Source organism: Lemur catta, chromosome 11 (assembly GCF_020740605.2).
Source record: "Lemur catta isolate mLemCat1 chromosome 11, mLemCat1.pri, whole genome shotgun sequence".
In the NCBI taxonomy this organism is placed as follows: domain Eukaryota; kingdom Metazoa; phylum Chordata; class Mammalia; order Primates; family Lemuridae; genus Lemur; species Lemur catta.
Window position 1 is genome coordinate 29,381,781 of NC_059138.1, and position 21,904 is coordinate 29,403,684.

Sequence of the window (21,904 nt, forward strand, 5' to 3'; positions counted from 1 at the left end):
TTATCTGAGTATTTTATAAAGGAGACGGGTAAATTAGCAATCCCTAAGGAGAAGTGGTGTTGGAGTTCAAGCTTCATTCAGCTGTGTCTCTGCCCAACACTCACAGCATCAATGAGTTGATGATCTGTGTCTACATACTCTAAAATAGCAGTTATCCCAAATGTGATGTGTGCCATAGGCTTCCCACACAAAGCATTGACATGCCATGATAGGGGCACACGAGCTGAAGGAATTTGAAGACAGGAGGTCAACAGATGAATTGATTCTTCTTACTGGAAGTGAATAATTATTCTCAAGTTCACTGATTACTAACATAATCCTTTTTAAGTAATGATCATGAGCAAAGGATGTCTTTTTGGGTGATCCCTACCTCTTTAAGTTTGTGGTTTAAGACTCAACTAGTCCAATTTAGAGGCAGAAGAGAAAAGGAGTGATGAGGGAGAACAGCAGGAAGGAACTGGGGAGAGGGGAGGGTGGATGGGAACAGAGCAAGGATGACACCACGGAGCCCAGTGGCAGCTGTGATGTGCCCCAACAGTGGCCAGTGTTACTGTGCCCACGGTAGATGCCCAGCTAGTATCTGTGGAGCTGAACTTGGAGCAAATCTTGAAAGGCTTCCCCACCCCCACCCGCATCCCTGATGCACTCAGTCTCCCTGGCCTGACAGTCATGCACAAATATTTTAATAGCAATGCTTTGCATTTAGAGATTAAAGGCCTTATACAAGTGCTGTTAAAAAAAAATCAAGCAAGCATTGTTTTGGATGTAGATTAGAGGAGGAACTGAGAAGGGGAGATGTGGGCAATCCCTGTGATTAGTCCTGTGATCTTCATGCGAGTCTCTCTTTCCTCTCCCATGTAGCCCTGCACGCTGTGTTCATGTTCTGGAGCCTTGTTCTTTTCCACAGCCCCTTCCCCAATTTGTAAGAAGGCACGTTCTCACTGTTTACTTATAGTATCTCAAACATTGCTTATCATAGTATTTTACTTCAAAGCATCCCAAGAGAGTGATCATGCAAATAAAAACTGTTTTTGAAATCTATATCTACATTGACATAGCTCGACAGATATTGAGACTCAAATATATGTACACAGCAGTATATTTAGACATGGCTGCACCTGTATGAGATAAGTTACACATGTTTAAATGTTAGGAACATGTCAAAAATGTCTTCTCTGCCATCCACATAATATTGTTAGCTAAACAATATAATTCTTTCTAATCAAATAACCACTGTGAAATACCTGATTCACTTTGCACCCAACAGCTGGGGCCGTAGCTTGTGTTCCCAGCCAGAGCTGAACACAAGCACAATAGGAAAGGCAGAAACAGCTGCAAACTCTTGAGAGAAAAAAATGTGCAAAGCAACTTTGCCGTTAGGCTTCAGGATAGGAAGGAAGTAAAATCATTTTTCTGTTCCTTTTCATGTATGGCAGCTGTCTTCAGAAAAAAAAAATTATATCCATTCTATTTTGTAATAGAAACTTCATAGTATTTATTAAAATATGAGTTGTAGAAATTTAGGCCTGGCCACAGATTTAGCATTTTAGCACAGTCAAAACATTTATAGAACTTGGTAGGAAGTGACTGCTCTGACAGATTAAACTGGAAGGTCCCCAGATCTGTGCTTTACTTCTGACTCCTCCCCCACCATTATTTGCTGTAAATAAACTGGATTTCAGTGATGTTGATGGTTCGTTTGATCAACATCAAGTGCTTTAGGTTTCTTTATATAAAATTTAATAGACTGAAGTTCTGGTAGGTAAGTGTCAGAGAAATAGATCCTCTGTGGTTTCTAATAGCCCTTTGTCTGTATACACTATTGCTACCAGGTAAATGTTTTCATCTCTCCTACTAACATTTTAGTTCCTCATAGGCAGGTTCTGTGTCAGTTTCCTTTGCTTCATTCATTTGCCTAGTAAAGCAAAGTTAGTAGCTTCCTTGTACTTATTTGATAAATTAAAAGCCATCTGTTTTTTAAAAGAAATCAGTGACAACAGTATCTTTCACAAATTAAGCATCTCTTTATTTTTACCTTTTGTTTTGAATGCACAGTTAATGGGAAAAATATATTAACTAGTTTCTTTTATACAAATGCAGGGAGATAAGAATAAAACATTTGCCACAGCATTTCTGTTATAATGAGACTGATGCATGACACATCCCTTGGGTAGTGGACTCTGTCACATGGCAGAATTTACTCAGTTAATAAAGCAATCTATTTAAAAATGGAATTTTATTAGTCCTTTAGAATCTGGAAATAGGCCAGGAAACTTTTGATGTTGATAAAGTGTCACACCTAAAGTGACTGTTGAAAGCTTATTCATATGAAACTGGATTGGCGAGGTAATGGACAATTTTGAAAAAAAGAAAAGCAGAAATATAGATAAAGTGGAGCAAATCAGCATAACGAGCACACTAGGAAATCAACAGATGCTAGCTTCTCTCATCCTCCTTCGGACTTTTGGAATTCTGCAGAATACCATCAATGTAAATTAAGAACACATATAAACACAAAATAATCCTACACATTCTACAGGGATAGTAGATACGACCATATTTCAAATACTCCAGAGTGCACGTCTATATGGGAGGGGTGGGCATCCCTCCTTTAGATTCTGAGAAGTTAAGGATAGAATTAAATGGTCAAGATGGATGAGGTGGGTAAATAAGCTTACTGGGATGGAGAGGGGAAACAATCAGGTATGAGGAGGTATATTACTAGTTTAAAGCCAAAGATAGTGGTAATTTTAAAAAATAAGTTTTGTACAAGAATACAGATAGAGGATACTCAGATGGGCAAGTCATAGGAAAACCTCATTATCTTCAATTGGTTTACCAGAAGTCACTGTCTGGTGAGGATGTTAACTCTATCAGATGGTTATGAAATAAACATCTTCCTTGAAAGGAAATTTCTAGTATTCATAGAAATTCAGCATTTCCACACATGCCATTGTGATTCTTCATTAATCAAGAATCTACTAAGGTACTCATGCTGAAAGCACCAATAACTACTAAAGCAGTAAAACAATTCCAACACAAGAGTATTTTACTTTCTGCAAAGTGCTATGATTTGTGTATATAGGAAACATGGTAACTACAATCAAGCCTGAAATGTGAACACTATACGGAAGTACTTTTGCTATCCATTAAAAGCATTTCTTAATAAAATCTGGATTTTTTATTTTTTTAGTATTTGAACTTTGTGTCTGACCTCACCATTTTGCAGAATCAGGAGAGCCTGAGTTACAATGGGATTTTGATGATAATGCCCCTTCCTAACTCCTGCCAATATTTCTCAATGATGTGAATGTTTCTTCTCATGGAGATGCACGACTGGTTCACACAATAGCTCTCCTTTGATCTGTAACTTCCCTTGAAATAGGAAAACACTGCCTAGAAGTGCTTTAATTGTTTCATTTCATTTTCCAGTCATGTGACAGAAATTATGAATGGAAAAAAAAAAAAACCCAAACCATTCCAGACAACAAAATTAAAGCGACCATATTCAAACTGAAAGCTTCAAGAACTTAACAAAAATAGGCCATACATTTCATAAAAAGTGAACCAGCCTTCACTGTTTGGCTCTCAGCCTGTGCCTCTAGCTTCTACTGTGATTTTCACTTTACAGTATTTGCAAATACCTTACTGCAAAAACAAACAAATTAATTGCACAATGCCAGATAAAACAGACGCAGCTTCTCTCAGAAAGCACTTACCTGCATGAAGCGACCTTCTGACGTCCCAAGATTAGCAATGGTGAGATCTCCTTTAATGAAAGTGGATATAGATGTCAGGAGGACTTGGTTGAATTGGCCCATGAATAAGTCAACGCGTTGCAAAGCCGTGGTAAACTCTGTTCGATATTCATCCCTGCGCACTTCACAGCCTGACGAATTTCTCAGAAGTGTCTGGAATAAAATATGATCATAAGAGTTAATGTAAGTCTAGATATGAACAAGATGGTAAGAAACTTTCCAGTGTATCTTTCCAGAGCATGAAGGAGTATGGCCAGGATAACCATGCACATAGACAAATAGCCCCAGATAGGCATAAATATTTCTAGTGACCGAATGGCTCCAGTTTCACTAGGCACTGTCGTCTAGATAAGCTTTAAAACTGGGGCAGACCTGACTATCCCGACTTGCACAATGGTTCACTATGTGCATGCAGAAAGATGGAACTTAGCTAGTGTCATTATAAAAAAACCTAAAACCTTGAATGTCTCAGCCCTTGACATAAAGGGAACGCTTCTAGCAGTCACGTCCAATGAGATGAATTTCAACTGGAATAAAAATAAATGTTAGAATCATACTGTGATACTGTATTTTTAAATGTGTGCCTTTGTGCATTTGTGTGCAGAGCAGGGAGGTGGTGGGGAGTGGTGGTTACCAGATAATTCAAGGGGAGGCAGCCAAGAGTCCCCATCAAATCCTGGTCCCTAATGCTCACTTGCTTTGTGTAATTTCTATAATCTTTCTGTATTCAGATAGTCATGTAATCTGTGTTTCATCTTCCCCCATCTACAGAACTATAGAAATGGTACTTACCTTACAGAGTTGTACAGATTAAATGAGCTAGTTTATATAAATCTCTTATAATAGAACCCAGCACATAGAGAACACCCTTGAGGTATTTGTCAACATTATGATGAAAGTCTCAAAAAAACATAAAAGTTGTACATCAAATGTCTCAGTCACCAGCTTACCAGAAGATAATTATCCACTCAGTCTGATAAATATCCTTTAGGTGCATCTTTAAACGGAAAGTTTTTAAAAAATACTGTTCAGTAATATATGACAATTAAGCACTGTAGATTCCGCCTTTCTGCTGAACTCTTCAATCTCCTGGTTTTCCTTCTACCTCTCAGACCGCAGCATTCACTTCTCCTTTGCAGAACGCCCCCTGCCTGGCTGTCGATGTTAGGGTTTCTCAAGGCTCCACCTTAGGGTCACCCCTCCACTCTCTCTTCAGTTTCTCCTGGGATGTCTATTACTTATTTCTTTCTCTCTCTCTCTCTCTCTCTCTCTCTCTCTCTCTCTCTCTCTCTCTCTCTCACACACACACACACACACACACACACACACACACACATTTGCATCTCCACTCACATGACTCAGAAACCTCAGACTCAACATGTCCACAGCAGAAACCATAACCTTAGCCTGATATTAGGATACTACACACCTCAGCGAATGGTTCTATTATCCCTCCAGGTACACAAGTCAGAAATCTAAGTGTCACCCCCAATTCCTTCCTCTCCCTCAGTCCCCATATATAGTCTATCATCAATTCCCATCAATTTCACTTTCTGAATACCTCCTGGACCCACCCAGTCTTCTCTACCTGCCCCCACCACAATCTTCATTCTGGCCACCCTACCCTTTTCCTGCACGGCTACACTGGCTTCCTAACGAGACCCACCACATCCACTGCCACCCATGCCAGGTGACCTGTTCTCCACACTGCAGCAGGATTTTCTTTTTAAAACACAAATCTGATCATGTCTCTGTATTTAAAATACTTAATGCTTCCCCACTGCTCGTAGGATAAAGGACAACATGTTTAACATGGCTGCTGTGCTTCATGTCATCTGGCACCTACCAAACTTTTCCAGATCTGTGCTCCAGTGAGCCAGCCTTCTTTCAGTTCTCCAAATATGCCACGTGTCTTCCGGTTAAGGGCCTTTGCACACGCTGTCTCCCTGCCTGCAACGCTCCTTCCAGCGCCATTCACGTTGTTAACACCTCCTTCAGATCTTAGCCGGTCCCCATTCCTCAGGAGGCTCGCCCTAACCCCCACATCTAGGTCAAATGCTTCTAGAATTGAGCATCATGATACCTCTTACTTGTTTATGCACCATAGTGTCGCATAGCTGTAACAGCTGCAACTTAATATTTGCTTTCATGATTATAAGATAATGAGAAACTTCCCCCAAGTGGCTCTCTGAGATCAGGGACCCTGCTTGTTCACCACCGTATTGCTAGTGGCTGATTAAATGTCACACATAGTAGATATTTAATAATATTAATTTAATGAACAAACATGTAAGTGAATCAATTATGGATAGATGGGGGATGATGAGTATTGAGATATGAAACAATATTGCTAAAGCTATTTTTTTTCAGGTATAAGGGTAGTTAAGAGTTTATAAAGGGCAAATGAGGGTGTTTGGCTCCTGGCTGTCCCGAATGAGATAGCTGTGAATTGTTAAATCCGGGGCAGATGATGGGAGGAGGAGAATGTATTAAGGAAAACGAGGTCTACCTTGGGAGAAGAAGAGAGAAAAAGTTCATTCTTACATATCTTGGTATGTCGCTACAAGTCCAGAAAAATGACTGGATAGTTAGGAATTCTTTATTATTGCCCTATTATAATAAGAAGAAAATTGTCATAGTATATATCAAACTAACTGACAATTGACAAGAACAAACAAATAAAAAGTTTAGTTATCCTTCTGTATAGTGATCACACTCCTTAATATCAAATGTCTGTCACAAGGAACACAAAATTCTTACATCTATTGATTTTTATGGTTAAAACCCCCTAAAATGCTCTATTTTATATACCAGCAACCATATCTCCCTTTTAAATGGCAATAAATTAGCAGAGTCTTAAAGATGCTAAGCCTACTAACTCTTGTAAATAAGATGTTTTAATTCTAGACATTTAGTTTGATATATTAGTGAGTACTATTTCAGTGTTTAATTAGAAGCTTTTCTACTAAAGTACTATGGATTACTCTAATGAGAAGCAGATAATCGAGATGTGCCAGCAAGTCAATAGTAAACCGATCAATTGATAATTAAGTTTCTATAGGTGATCAGTCATCCATTTCACAGAGATACCCAGGGCTAACGGAAGCTGCCTAAAGGAACAAGGACCAATTTTAAATCTCAGGCCACCTGAAGTATTCCCTTATAGAGGTGGCTGTTCTTAGGGCCAGGCTTTTGGGGTTGTTTTGTCCCTCTCTTCCTAGAGCTTGCTCTTTTTCCCTAAGTCAAGGTGGCATCCTAGGAACTTTAAAGCCTCGAACTTGACCTGGGGCATGGTGCCACTGAAGATATGAGTGATTCACTGGGATATAAAAACAATGTGCTGTGTGTGGAGTAGAGTCTTTGCCCGTACACTCTCAGCAGAGGGTCTAAACAAGAGGACAGGAATTGCCTTATCATCTTTTATCCCAGTGCCCTGCATTGTGCCCAGCACACAGCAGGTACTTAATAACAGCTTGCCGAAAAGTTAATGCATCTACAATGTCACCAGAGGTAAAGCCCACCTGTCTACCTAGCTTGCTTTGTGGTCTGCCTTGGTTCACAGGGCAAGCAGGGGAATGGAGGGGACATGATCTCTAGGTGTCTCCTCAGAGAGTCAGCAACCCTGCAGGAACTCGCGGATCTCAGTGAATGGAGGAACAGCAACACAACCAGAACTTTAGCCTCTATACACCTGTTCCACACATGTAAGGTATGAATGTAGGACTCTGCATCAAAGTGAAGGCAATATTTATATTGTGCACTTCGGAACTTCTTCTCCAGGAAATAGTGAGGTCTCTAAATAGTACCTCCTCAAGGACTGATAGGATTAATTTATGTCCCTATTGTCCCCAGTTAAAATTTCTAAGTATAGAGACATTGCACAATGTTGGAAGAGGACCTACAGAACTCCTTGATCTTGAAAAACCGTGCAGTTTGGAGCCAAAAACTAAACATTAGGTCAGGTTCAAGTGGCATTCAAATTTCATAAACCAGGGGACTCCAGTCTTTTTCTTTTTCGCTTTCCCCATAGCTGAGTTCTGCAGGGGGAGGCATGGAGGCATGAGCTTCCAGTAAAAATTAACATTCCAGCATTCACTGCAGGAGAGAGGACGTTCCTTGTCTCCTCCAGCTGAGAATCCTGATAAACTCAATGAGTAGGGTCGGGGAAGCAGGACCTAGCTTGCACAGCTGCACACTGTCCTTGAGCTTTTACTGTAGAACTTTTAACTAATAGGGAGCCTTGCTTCAAGCTCTCAGCATCGCAGAGGTAAAGCATTGTGCAAATATGATTAAATCTCACACTGATTCACTACGTCCCTTAAAGATAATGAGTGAATGTGTTTGCTGCTCATTTGTGCAGGGATGATGGGGTTACTTCATCACAGCACTTTACACACAGTTCCTGAGTGTGGCATTCGGGGTGGCCCAGCTGGAAGAACAATGACACATCTGCTGCCAGGGATCTCCTTGCTACTTGTGCTTCTCTCAAAGCGAGGAGGTCTTATGCCTTGGGGTGAAGCTGAACATAGCTGGCAGACAGCCGTTCTCTGGGACAGTGGATGCTTTGGGGAACTGCAGGAGAGTCTACAGAGAAGGTTTCACACCAGCATCGGGAGGGAGCCAGACTGGCTCTCTTTTATGGTAACAAAGGGAGGAAGAAGGAAGGAAGGAAGGAAGGGAGGGAGGAAATCAATTTTTACCCTGCACTCGGAATGTGCCAGGCACTGAGTTGGGCATTTTCACATACAGCAAGACTCACGGCTGCCCCGTGAGGTTTGACCACACTCAGTTTCAAGGATGAGGAGACTCAGTGAGCCCAGGGTTCGGTCACAGTGCCCGGTTCACACTGGGACAGGCATCAGGAGTCAGTTCTCTCTGATGCTCAGGCTCCTGAACTTCTTTTGCTTCTATTTACCACCTTCTGTTTACCATTCTGGGCAACGTTCTGAGGACTGCGCAATGACAGAAATGAAAGGGCCTTTGAGATCATCTTACTCTAGTCCCTCATTTTAGGGCTAAAATTAATCCTTATTTTCTAGATAACGGTAAAGAGATAACCAACAGCATTTTGAGCTGTGCTAATCAGCATGACTCTCAAATCTAGCTCTCCTTATTACCGATTCTGGTTTGTGAACATGACCATGCTTACATTCAGGTAACTTTGAAATTCTGTCATCACCGGCTCCTCTTTCCGTAGCATTTCCCACATCCACCCAGGCGCCGAGTCCTGCTCAGCCCTGTCCACAGTGCTGCTCCTGGGCAGCCCTTCCAGCCACACCTGCACTCCTGGCCCAGGTGCTTCCTCACTGGCCTGCTCTTCTCCCATCTCTTCTGCCCTGAAGCAGTCCCTTCTTCAAAACCTCACTTGCTTCTCAAAGGCCTGCAGAAAAATCCAAGCTCCTTAGTAGAGCATTCAATCCTGCCTTGACTTACCTTTTTCACCTTTTTCTCCATTAAGGCATAAGGTGAGAGGTCCACCTAGGACACCAGATGAATCTCAGAGTGGTTATCCTGACACAAGACCCTGCCTGTTCTTGGATCCTTGCATTGCTTGGACAGCAGAGGCTCCCATTTTGTTAGTCATTGGTGCCCATTCCTTGCTCAGGTAAGCCTGAAGCAAAGCTGGCTCTTTCCTCAAATCTCTCTTTAGGTCTCTTGAATGACAGAGGTAATGTGCTTTATTGGGTAGGCAAGGGAAGACAGTGACAAAGAATAAGGTAGAAAATATAAGGGTCCAGGAACATACCAGGTAGCTCGAGATATTTGAGTCAAGAGGGAAAAAGACATAAGGAAAAAACCCCATTCACCCAGTACAGTGTGTGGTTTGGACACACACGCTTGTGTAGGGCAACTACAGGCACAGGACAGATGAACATACAACTCACAATCGCGCACCCACTTTCCTGGGAGGGGGAGGACAATACTGGGATGGGGCACACTGGAGCCTTCCAAGGCATTAGTAATGTTCTCTTTTTTTAAGCCTGGTGGTAGAGACATGAGTATTAATATTTGTTTTATTTTTTCCTATTTATATATACACACAAAACATATATATATATACATATGTGTGTATGTATATGTATATATATTCATACACTATATGTATGTGTGTGTTTATATACTATGTACTTATATATAGTACAGTCATGCACTGCATAATGACATTTCAGTCAACGATAGACCAAATATATGACAGTGGTCCCATAAGATTATTGTATTTTACTGTACCTTTTCTATATTTAGATATATTTAGATACCCAAATACTTACCACTGTGTTACAACTGCCTGCAGTATTCAGTACAGTAGCATGTGGTGCGGGTTTGCCGCCTAGGAGCAGTAAGCTACACTGTACAGCCTGAGTGTGCAGGAGGCCATACCAACTAGGTTTGTGTAAGTGCACTCTGTGATGCTCGCAAGATGACGAAACCACCTAATGACTCATTTCTCAGAACATATCCCCATCATTAAGTGATGCATGACTGTACATAATTTTTTTGTATACTTGAAGCACATCATAACAAAAATAAATTTTAAAACAATGAATAAATGGGAAATGAGGAAGTGGAGAATTTATCAAGAAATTTTTCCACCCCAGCTTCTTGATGTCCTAAGCAATTTTGAAACATTCTTATGGCTTTTCTTAGCTCGCAGTAATAATGTTACATAACATTTTCATATTGGCTTATGATTTTTTCATTTGCTCCCCTCAACAAATCTGTGGCTTGGGCTCATTATGATCATCATAATCTTACAGACGAAGAAACTGAAGTTCAGAGAGTTAAGTCAATAAATACCAGAGTTTGAATCCTAGTTGTTGATTTCAAACCTTGTATTCCTTACACTGCATCATGCTTCTTACATAAGGCCCTTATATACTTCTGAGGCAAACCCACACTCCAGGATGGCCTAAGGCCCTGAGAGAGGAGAAGACTGGGCATGTCTGCGGGGCAGCACTGGGTCTACTCCAGGGAGGCTTTGGTGAGTGGCATGACCTTTGGCAAATCACTTGATTTCTCTGGGTCTCAGTTGTATCTTACTTATTTAAAAAACACTTGTTCCTAGTCTTTACAATGTATTAAGGCACAGTTCTAAGCACATTATGAATACAAATCTCATAACAACAAGCCTAGGAAGAAACCAAGGTGCCGAGTGGTCACATGACCAGCAGTGCAGGGCCAAGATTAAACCTAGGCCATCTGGGCCCAGGGTCTTCACCACCGACCTAGGTTGCATGCTTTCTGTCTGTAAAGGGAGGGGTTGAGCGAATTCTTTTTTTTTTTTTTTTTTTTTCTAATTTCAGAATATTATGGGGGTACAAAGGTTTTGGCCACATAAATTGCCTTTGCACTGCTCAAGTCAAAGCTACAAGTGTGCCCATCCCCCAGACAGCACACACTGCACCTATTAGGTGTGAATATACCCACCCCCTGCTCCTCCCTCCCACCTGCCCGACACCCGATGAATGTTACTTCCATATGTGCACATAAGTGTTGATAGCAAATTGGTTTCTAAGTTCTCTTCCAGCTCCATGGGTGGCTTCCTAAAGCTTCCCCTGGGCTTGGAGCCACCAAACTGCCATCAGCCAGTTGTCAGAACAAATCATTGCTTGGTATGTTTAGGTTACCAAATGAGTACACAATCACTGTCCTCCAGCCAGCATAGGTTGTCCCCAAATCTAGACAGATTATGGACTCTATGAGAAGTTTTTATAAAGCATTAAACTTTTCAAGGTTTATCCACTTCTAAAGCAATTATATGACTCTGAGAACCAATGGTAGACACCCTCTTTTATTTTTGTAAACAAACTTGTTCCTTAACCCAGTCTTATATACTGTCATAGAGTTAAATAATAGGAATTACTCTACAATTTGTAACCCTTGATGCAATGCTTTAGTTAATTCTTTCTTTACCCTTTTATGAGTACTTGCCAGATATTTTTACCTGACTCAGACATATAGCTTTTTTTTATAAAAAGAAAATTGAAGTGCTATATACCTCAATATATTTGATTCAAAATGTTTCCCCTAGTTAACATTATGATGTATGCAGAGAATATGCAATTACATTTAATTCAGTGTAATTAAGGATGTGATATATTTAAAATAGTGATTCTTTTAATTGATCTATAGGATGGATTTAGCTCATCTATAGATAATTTAAATCAGTCTTGCAGGTAAATTTTTAAAAAATGCACTATCTTGTAAAATCTTTGCCAGTTCACTCATATCACCTTTGTTCCCTCCTTGACCATGACTAAATTATCACAAGCATTTTAATATAAACTTTATTCATAATCATACTTTGTACACATTCTAGGTACCTATAATAATGTTTTTTTTTGGAGATATGTATTTCAAAATAAAAAGTCCCTCCACCTAGAGTTTTTCATACAGTTGGCTCAAAACTCAACTGTTTAAATTTCACTTATATGTTCTCTTCTCTTTATTAAGTAAGACTGGGAGGGAAGATGGTGTGGAACTGACTGTGGGCAGAGGCACAGAGCTTTACACTTCAGTATCTGGTTATGTCTCTTACAGACATGTTTTAACTCATCACAATCTGTCGTCAGATGTCTAAGATGTTGACGTTGAAGCCTGGATTCTCTGTAAAATGCAGAAGAGTCAGTTCTCTGACAGAGCAGGCCCTTCTCTTTACTATCTGGCTAGACTGTTAGGGTGGTGTGGTCAAACCCTAAGAATCTGACCACACTGTTTTGTGCTATGAAGAGGACTCAGTCTGGTGTTGTGTACAGGGCACAGTTAAAAAGGAAAACACGTCCTCAACACTTCTGCTTCCGCTAACCCGCCTTGGTGAAGTAATCCTGCCTTCCGGCTTCAATAGCCATGGGGTTTGCCACAACCTGAGACCTCAGCTGGAGTTCTAGCAGGGGAGCAAAGCTGGGGGCAGAGTTAAAGAAGGGCTGATTTGCAGGCAGGAAGAAAGGGCATTCTCTCCGGCTGTGTGTGCAGCCTCAGATAGCCCTGAGCACAGCATAGGCAGATGTCTGGCCAGCCAGCTGCTGGCTCGAAGCTGGTGACTCACAAGGTGATGGATGTTGCAGCCAATCTGCCCTTACAGCCTCCTGGCAATGGCCTAACTTTACACACCCATCACCATCCTCTCTTCTGAGGACCAGCCCTAGCTCTGCAACTGCCTTCGGGTTATGTTTGAATATAACGTGATACCATCGTTGATTTTCAAAGTCATCATTTTTCTTTCCAAACTGACTCCCTCTTCCAGCCACCCTCTCCCTGAGTTTGAGATCTGAGCCATCTTGGAGTCTTCCTTTCTTGTTCATATCTACTCATAGATTCTTATACATTTTTCTATGGAATTAAAGGAAATATCATATTTGGCCTCCTACAATCTGATTTCCTTGATTCTAAAATCTTCTTCTTCAAGCCCACTTCTACAACTTTTTAGTGTAATGCTTCCAAAACACTTTCTCAGCAAGTCCTGTGAAAATCACACTAGCCTAGCGGAGACCAGCTTGGGTCAGGAGTGGCCCTGAACTTCCTCCCTGTGTGAACTTAGGTTTTCTGGGTCTCTAAACCTCAGTGTCTCACTTGTAAAGTGGAAAAACACATACCTATATCACACAGTTGTTTTGAGGCTTAAATTAAATGAATCCAGTTCCAGGAACATATTAAATGGTCACTTCAGTCATTGAGTCACGCAGAAATATTTATGGAGAACTGTAGTAGATTGAATAGTGTTCCTCTAAAATTCACATCCTTCTGGAACATCAGAATGTGAACTTATTTGGAAATAGGCTCTTTGATAAGTGATTAGTTAAGGATCTCGAGAAGAAATCATCCTGGATTTAGTGTAGGTCCTGAGTCCAATGACTGCTGTCCTTGTAAAAGAAGAGAGGACACAGGGACACTGGGAAGCCTGCCATGCGGAGGTGGAGGTGGAGATTGGAGTGATGCTGCCACAACCTAAGGAGCGCCTGGGACCCCAGAACTGCAAGAGGCAAGGAAGCATTCTTCCCTAGAGCCTCCCGAGAGAGCGTGACTCTGGCCGACACCTTGATTTTGGACTTCTGGCTTCCAGAACTATGTGAGAATAAACTTCTGCTGTTTAAAGCTACCAAGTTTATAGTAATTTGTTCCCGCAGCTCTAGGAAACCATGAATAATACAAAATCATACCATGTGACACACTGTTCCAGGCACTGAAGAATAAGGCAACGAACAAAAAAGACATAAGTCTCTGCCCTTGTGCAGCTTAAACAGTTATCATATTACTGTTGTTGGTCTAGTGACTCCTCATGATGCTTATAAGGCCAAAGTCCAAAATTCTAACTGCTTAGTTTCTTCATCTATAAAGTGGAAACACTCATACCTACTGAATAGAATTACTTACAGCTCAGAAGTAAGGTCATCCGTGGCTCTCCAAAATTTGTGGAACTATCATCTGTCCACTATTATTTTTTATTATTCTCTGAAGCAGGGGTTGGCCCACTTTTTTTGGTAAAGGGTTAGATAGAAAATATGTTTGTTTTTGAGGGCCAGAAGGTCCCTGTGTCCTATTTTTGTTTGTGTTTGTGTGTGTGCGTGTGTGTGTGTGTGTGTGTATGCGTATGTGCGCATTTAACCCTTTAAAAAATCACTCTTAACTTGCTGAATGTGCAAAAACAGGATATAGTTTGCCAGCCCTAGCAAATGCTTCCACCTATGGTCCACCTTTAAGACACTACACACATAGGGAGACAAGAGACCGACACACCAAATAGCTCACTAATAATGCAAAGTACATACAAAGGACTCAGTGGATAGGTAAGTTCTGAAAACGTTGTACAGGCAGAAATTCTCTAAGACTAAGAAAAGGCTTACACAGCTGGAGAAAGCTCATGGCAGAGGTCGAAGTTGAGTCAGGTCTTGATAGATGTTGGATTAGTGAAGAGAAAAGAGAAATACTTAGAGCAGAATATATTTTATGTATATGTGTGTACGGATTTACATATACATGTGTACAAACACATTAAAACATAAATGAAATAAATATTTATTCACTCTCTTCTCGAGGTGTCACCAGGATTCAAAAGACTCAGAGTTCTACAAGGATGTGGGCTTTGGAATTCTAAGTGTTAAAACTTTTGCTTCTTTATCATCATTTCCTAAGGTGAATCAGATCTAAAACAGACTGAGGCCATGTGGTTTTGGTTAGCGGCCTTCATATTGCATTTCAATCACAGCCAGGAGTGACAGAGTGATTCATAGGGAAAATTGTTCCAAGTGAGGCAGGTTTTACTGCTTAGTGTAAAGAGGTTTTCTGCTTTTCTCTACTCAGTTAACAGAAACCAAATTTTAATCTACTTACTCATAGAAGCGTAAGAGAAATTCAGAAGACACAACACCAATTACCCTGCACTAAATAACACAGAAGTAGTTCTTCCTGGAGGTGATAAGAGCTGTGGTCTGTTTATGTGCCTAACAGTGTCACGCTCAATAGCAACAGGCTGATAAGTGTCTTAGTGGAGGGCCAGGAGAGGTGAAAGATGGATGAAACAAGCATCCTTCAGTTGTGCACCAACACATTGTTTGAGCCCATGACTGTATCCTAGCCTGCCATCAATCCAACTGCCATGACCTCTTATCCCTTCTTTCCATCTTACCATCGTGGAGTGAGGCCCTTTACTTATTTTCTCCCCTTGTTTCTGACCAGAACTGCTTATCAGAAATCTCCCTTGTGGCAACCCTTCTCAGCAGCCAAGGTCCCTGAGGCCTGTACCCAGTTCTCTTCCCGTCCCAGTGTGTGTACACCAAGGCCAAGTTCAGGAAAGTTTCTCTCTGTACGAAGCATGTACTTGGTGCCTATGGAGTGATGCCACTGTGCAGTGCAATCCTGCAGCCGCAGGAAGGGTGGTATTAATGAAGACCTTTGCCCTTGTATCGTTTTCAACTTGAAATCATGGATTGGTGACCAATAGTGAAAATCTGTGGATTCCAAGTGCAAACATCAAGAGCAGGGAGGAGGGTATCTCTACTGGTACCACTGCTGTATCCCTGCCCACTAGCAGGCCTTGCCTAGAGTCCTGCTTACACACAGTCTCACCCACCCAAAGAGTTAGTTCTGTTGAAAGGCTCGAGAAAGTATCAAGGAGCAGAGGAGGTATTCCCTCTTTCTCCTTTTAATGGCTTTAATCCTGTGTTCCCAATTTCAATTAAGTACAAAGTTCTGGAATTTCTATTCACTCTCCCTGTCTTCATCTTTTCTTCTCCTTTTTCTCCTTCTTTATTCTTTGATCCTTCTTCATTCCAGATTACTGGTGCTGGTGGATAGAGGACAGGGTGTGTGTGTGTGTGTGTGTGTGTGTGTGTGTGTGTGTGTGTGTGTGTAAGGATGGGGTATAGGTATTAAAAAGTGGAACTTTCCAGTTTTTCTTCAGTGCTACTTTAACTCTTGAAACCCCTCTAATTTTATAAAGCAGCTTTTAGAGATTTGGAGGAAAGACTGAAAAACTTTTGTTTAAAAAATTTTTTACTAATCAGCATCCCATTCCATGACTTGAAATCTGGGCTTTGTCATAGTTATATATCCATTCAATAAACATCTATTTTGTTCAAGCTATTGAGTTAGGCACTGGGAACGTGGAGATTAACATCACAGTTCGTATCTTCAAGTGGCTAATGATGGAGCTGGTGAACACACGACCACTGAGTGTGGTAAGAGACAGGGCAGAAATAAGCAAAGAGTGTTATGGAGTACTCAGGAAAGGCAGCCAATCTGGAATATTGGGGTTGGGGGCGATGAGGTGAAAGCTAGTGAAAATTTCTCAGGGCAGGAATGCCTGAGTGGACTGTTAAAGAATAGGGAGAAAGTGTTAACCTGACAAAACGAGTGCTAAAGGGAACTGAGGCAGTCCAAGCAGTGAGTGTTAAGGCAGGGCTGTGAGGGAGATGGTGGATTCCGGGAACTGTACAAGTGACAGAGCATGTGTAGGTCAAGGCTAAGGGGTGTGCTTGAGCCACCTCCTACCTGTCACAGAGCCAACTATGCACATTTCTTCCTAATTTTTGGTCAGTGACAAAACTGTTTCAGTGGCAGCTTGAAATTGGCTTGGTGGGGGCCTTTACACCACAGAAATTGGCAAACACTACACATCAGAGGCTTCTCCCTGCACTGCTCTCCCCACCCCACCCCCTGCAAAGTTAAACATTTACCAGCATACCATGGGGTGTGAGGGAGGACCAGGAAATAGCCAAGGCCAAGCAAGAAACTCCTTGCAAATCATACTAAGGAGCGTGGGTTTTACTCTGAAACCATTGGGGAGCACTCAAATTATTTTAAGGGATGCGGTTAGACAAATGGGTTTGCTCTCAGGAAGAGCTTACTTACTCAAGCAGCACTTTGGAGACAAATAGATTGGCTAGAGGTAAGGAGGAGGCAGGCAGATCTAGTTTTATCTTATTGGCATCATTTTCAATACACTGAAAAAAAAAAACAACTCTGTCTGGAATGATGACATACAGCTTCTGCTTTGTGTATATGTAGGAGAGAAGAGTTTTAAACTTTGTATTTACTATGAATGAAAACCAGGTTTTATTTTAAATAAGGAATAGAAGGAGTCTGAATTAGATTGTGCTTAATTAAGAAGTCTGAGATAGGCTGAATGATTCCTTGGAAATATTAAGTTTCTTGATTAAATAGGTGTTGTGAGGGGCACCCAAACCAGCAGCTGGATAAGGTGCTTAAGCAAGTCTTAAATAAGGCTGGAGTACAAGGATGAGAATGTCAACATGGGTTAATGAATGAGAGAGGTTGTGTAAACTATTACTTAATCCCAATTGAGGGTTTCCTGAGCCACTGGGGAACTGGGTTGAGGTTGATAGACAGGAATAAGGTTAGAAGGAAACAGCATTAAACAGACAATAGTTCAGTTTAATTTGCGATTTACCCATAGTTCAGAGTATAAAAGGTAAAATGAAGATATGCCAATGTTGTTATTAAAATAATTTTCCAGCCATTCACTGGAACAGAGATTTTATTATATTTTGGCAGAGAAAATAGAAAATTTGACTATATCTTAACTAGTTCTTGAACCTCTAGCTTACAGAGTATTAAATAAGGCACTCGGAGTTATTTATAACAGCTGGTTCCAAGGGCCAAGGGCATACAGGGAAAACTTTAATATCTAAAGATCACACAAGTGCTTAATTAATATTTACTTATGAAAATTTAGGTGTTTACTTTCCAAATATTTCATAATCCTTCGTTTTTCATGAGTTCATCTGCATTCAATTGGATTGTTATCGCCAGGGTTATGATATCCAATAGAGTATAGTTTACACCATGGTTACCCTAGATCCCGTAATATTCTGGAGTTTATTTTTCAATAAGGTAATTTCTTTTGTTAGGTGTCGTGGAGTCCCGGTGTACATTTTTTCTGTCATCTGTAACTGTGCCGCAAATAGTGAACTCTAAATTTTCAATACTGAGGTGACATGTTTTCCTGTGCTGAAGCTACTAAAAACAAATGGAGGCAGGAGAGGAGGCATGAGGGCAATTACTGCGCCATCATGCCACAAACCCAGCCTGAAAATCTGTAATTGCTACTCATGTTTTCTTAAGCATTTGCGTCTAGAAAGTATCTAGACAGAAAATCTCAGAACGAGTCATAATTCACCATAATATGATACCAGTTTTTAAAGCAGGGATATATTTTAGTCCTCTTTGTACATGTCAACAACCTGTACTTTGACCTTTTGACATTAATTATACATTTTATCTACTATTGCTAACCTACCACTTAAATATTACTAATCGTTCTGCAAACACTGACTAATATATCCTTAATATTGGGCCAGTAACAGAATTGATCTTGTGCTTTATATGCCCAACTCTACTTGGAATCAATACTTTTCCTGTAACTATTCTGAAAATGAGAGCGAGTTTAGTTGAGAGTAAGAATCATTGCTCATTTTTTTTCCACATTGGCTCTAGATAAACCCTCTGTAATTGGTGTTTATCAAATTAGAAATACTTCTCAATTACTCTTACTAATACATTTACTGATTCTTATTTGCCATGATGTTGGAGCCACATATAAGTTTATATTTAATGAATCACCAGATAGATTATATCCTATTAGAAATTCCTCTTCTTTATTCATGTAATTCAGTTTCTTAAGCCCCAGGATCACCTAATTTGACCTTATATTTACCTCTATTATTGTACTTTAGAACATTTCCAGAGTCTTGGATGTATATTATTGAATATATGAAGAAAAATAGTCTCACTTTCCTATTATCTTTCCTGAGGTTTTGTATAATCCCTATACGCACTGTGCTCTTGTACACAGTCTTTTGCACTCAAGATTCTGGTCACCTTACTGGAAAACAAATACTCCTCTGCCTGTAATTACAACCTTCAGGAAGGGGCAAGCCAGTGACCTCTCTGACTCGTAGGCACAGGAATAAGCCCTGAAGTCTCCTGTTCCCTTGGCAAACACTACTTCTTTCTTGGCCAAACGAAAGTGAACAAAGTAAACACAGAAAAAGGTGAATATTTCTTTTGATTCCTCATGCACATTTTTACACCTGCATTTCAAAACTTCATGGTTTATGGAGATAACAAAAATAATGCTGTTTATGATCCAGTCATCAAAATATCTTTGTAAGTTTTACCAAGAACTTTTATCCAAACATTTCAGCAGTTCAGATGGTCTCTGTTTACTGTATAAATACAGACATTTCTTTTGGAAGACAAAATTTTTTGGTTGAATAACACTATTGTCTATGATCTGCAAAGCGTATGCTTAGGTACAAAGACACATGACGAAGCTCCTGCCCTCTAAGACCTTAAACTTATTTAGATATTTGCATGATTAAATACATAGAGAGATAAACATGATCAAAGTGAAAGAGAAAGGCAAAATGTGTCTGCAGCTAGAGATGAAGGAACTTGCCTGTAAACCAGAAGAGTATGAAGCTGGCACTAACTGGAGAGCACACACTGCATTCAGTCGGTGCTCATGACATTCTTGTGAGTCCTGGGAGCACCTGCCTCTCTCTTGGCCCTCCAGGCCACATGATTCTCATGAGAAGGAAGTGGTCTAAAAATGGATGTAATTGTGCAGGGTGCAGTACACAGATGCAGAAAGACAATGTGACTCGGGACCACCTCAGCATCACATTCCCTGAATTCTATTAACGTTTATAATTGTGAAAGTTTCTAAAAGCTCCTTTTGTGTGTTCTCAGATTTGTATGATTCTCTTTGTCATAGGACTATTACTAATAGGACAATCCCTTTCATCCCCAAGAGAAATAGATTCTAGTGTTCTATAGCCCTGTAGGATGACTATAGTTAACAGTAGTATGTTAAACAGTTTCAAATATCTAGTAGGAGGATTTGTGAATGTTCCCAACACAAAGAAATGATAAATGTTTGAGATGATGGACATGCTAATTACTCTGATCTGATACATTTGATACATTATATGTATCAAAACATCACTATGTACCCCATGAATATGTACAATTATTATTTGTCAACTCAAAAAAAGGGGAAATATTCTCTTCTGACAAATAGGGTCCCAAGTGTTGGCCACAGAGGAAAGGAAAGGGAAACAAGGAAGACAGAACTTGGCCCGATATAAGAAATATCCATTTTCAAAGAAGCTGATTATGGTGACGGGCTATGTGAGGCAGTGAGAGTGAACATGACCTAAATTATGTCCACAGCTTCTAGAAATCCACACATTGTCTTCTCCATAAGAAGAACCACTCAATGAAAAGTAACTTAATTCATTTAGAAACCAAAGACAAGAGAATTTTAAACACACTGACAACTATCTTTTTAAACAGAAAATGCTAAAAAAGTTAAATTCCTCAGCTTTCTACCACTTCTTCTGATGTTTCTGTAAGTATAAAATAATATGCACCAATGGCCACAACCCACTTTAGCAGCTTGTAGTTAAGATGTAAAGCTTACAAAATAGGTAATGATTATTGGTTTAATAAATACTGGCTACATATTTGTCCACATACTAAAGACATTACTACTTCTAAAATTTTAAGCTTTGTGTAAAAGTTAACTCTCACCTCCTCAGGGCAGCCTTTTGTGACTAAACCACCAAAGTTAGATATTCCTTCTCATTTGCATTCACAGATGTTTGTATCCCTCACAGTATATTTTCATAAATTATCATGATTTATTTGTTTATTGATATAACATGGTTTATTGTCATCTTCACTGGGTCTGTCTGCTTCATGAAGACAAGTCACATGTCTAGCTCGTTCCCCACTGTAACACCAGCAGGGTTAAAAACTCAATGAATATCTGTTGAATTTCTTGTATCTTGGTTCTATGAATAAATCTTTTGCTCTACCTCTTGTTGAAAATAATGATGACAAGTTTTTCATCATTTTATGCACTAAATAAAATGGTTAGGCTTCTAGCACTTGGCTTAAACTAATAAGATGAAAGAACATGGACGTAATGTAATTAGCTTAAGCTAAATGGAAAATATTGCACATTTTATCGTCAAGATAACTTTTAGAGATATTCGTTTTTGCTATTGACTGCCACTGCATTAGTGCTTGTAATCTGCTTGGTGCATTAGCACTAAATACTATTGATTCACTCAAACCAATTTAATCTTTGCATTTTCCCCATTTCCTGAGCATGACTTCACCTATAGCTTAGTTAGTAGACTGATTGCTAGATGCAAGTGTTAATCGGACATTTTAAATTTGAAACGTCATTAGAAAATTTAATATCATACAGATTTGCACTTTTCTGGTACACAGACACAAATTCCAGCTAATCAGGAATACCCTATGTACCTTGAAATGACAACTCAGCAAACTTAATTTTCATAAAATCAGCTCTAGAAAAGAATGCTTTACAAATCAAAACTGACCTTAATTCATCTCTTTCACCTGGGGCACAATTTGAAGTTTCATCTACCATTTTAATGTCCTCTAATTGATGAATATTTTGGTGATTTACCCCAATAAGACAACTGAAGTCAGACTTTAGTCTGAATTCATGATGTGTGGTTTTTTGTTTTGTAGTTAATACTACTCATAAACCATTTTCCCCAACTTGTGAACATTAAGAATGATTAAAACAAGCCTTTATTCTACATGAGCATGCAATTGTTAGACATTTTTCTTTCCTCTTGTTGAGAGATTGG

General features: G+C 40.0%; 1 protein-coding gene across 4 annotated transcripts in view; it reads right to left on the reverse strand.

Annotated features, from left to right (window-relative positions):
• The window catches only part of MET (MET proto-oncogene, receptor tyrosine kinase), a 105,277-nt gene that overhangs the window by 50,373 nt on the left and 33,000 nt on the right, over positions 1-21,904 (reverse strand). For all 4 annotated transcript variants that reach the window (XM_045564000.1, XM_045564001.1, XM_045563999.1 and 1 more), the window contains one exon: positions 3,720-3,911. In XM_045564000.1, coding sequence (XP_045419956.1) covers positions 3,720-3,911 — 192 coding nt within the window. The remainder of the gene's footprint in view (positions 1-3,719; positions 3,912-21,904) is intronic.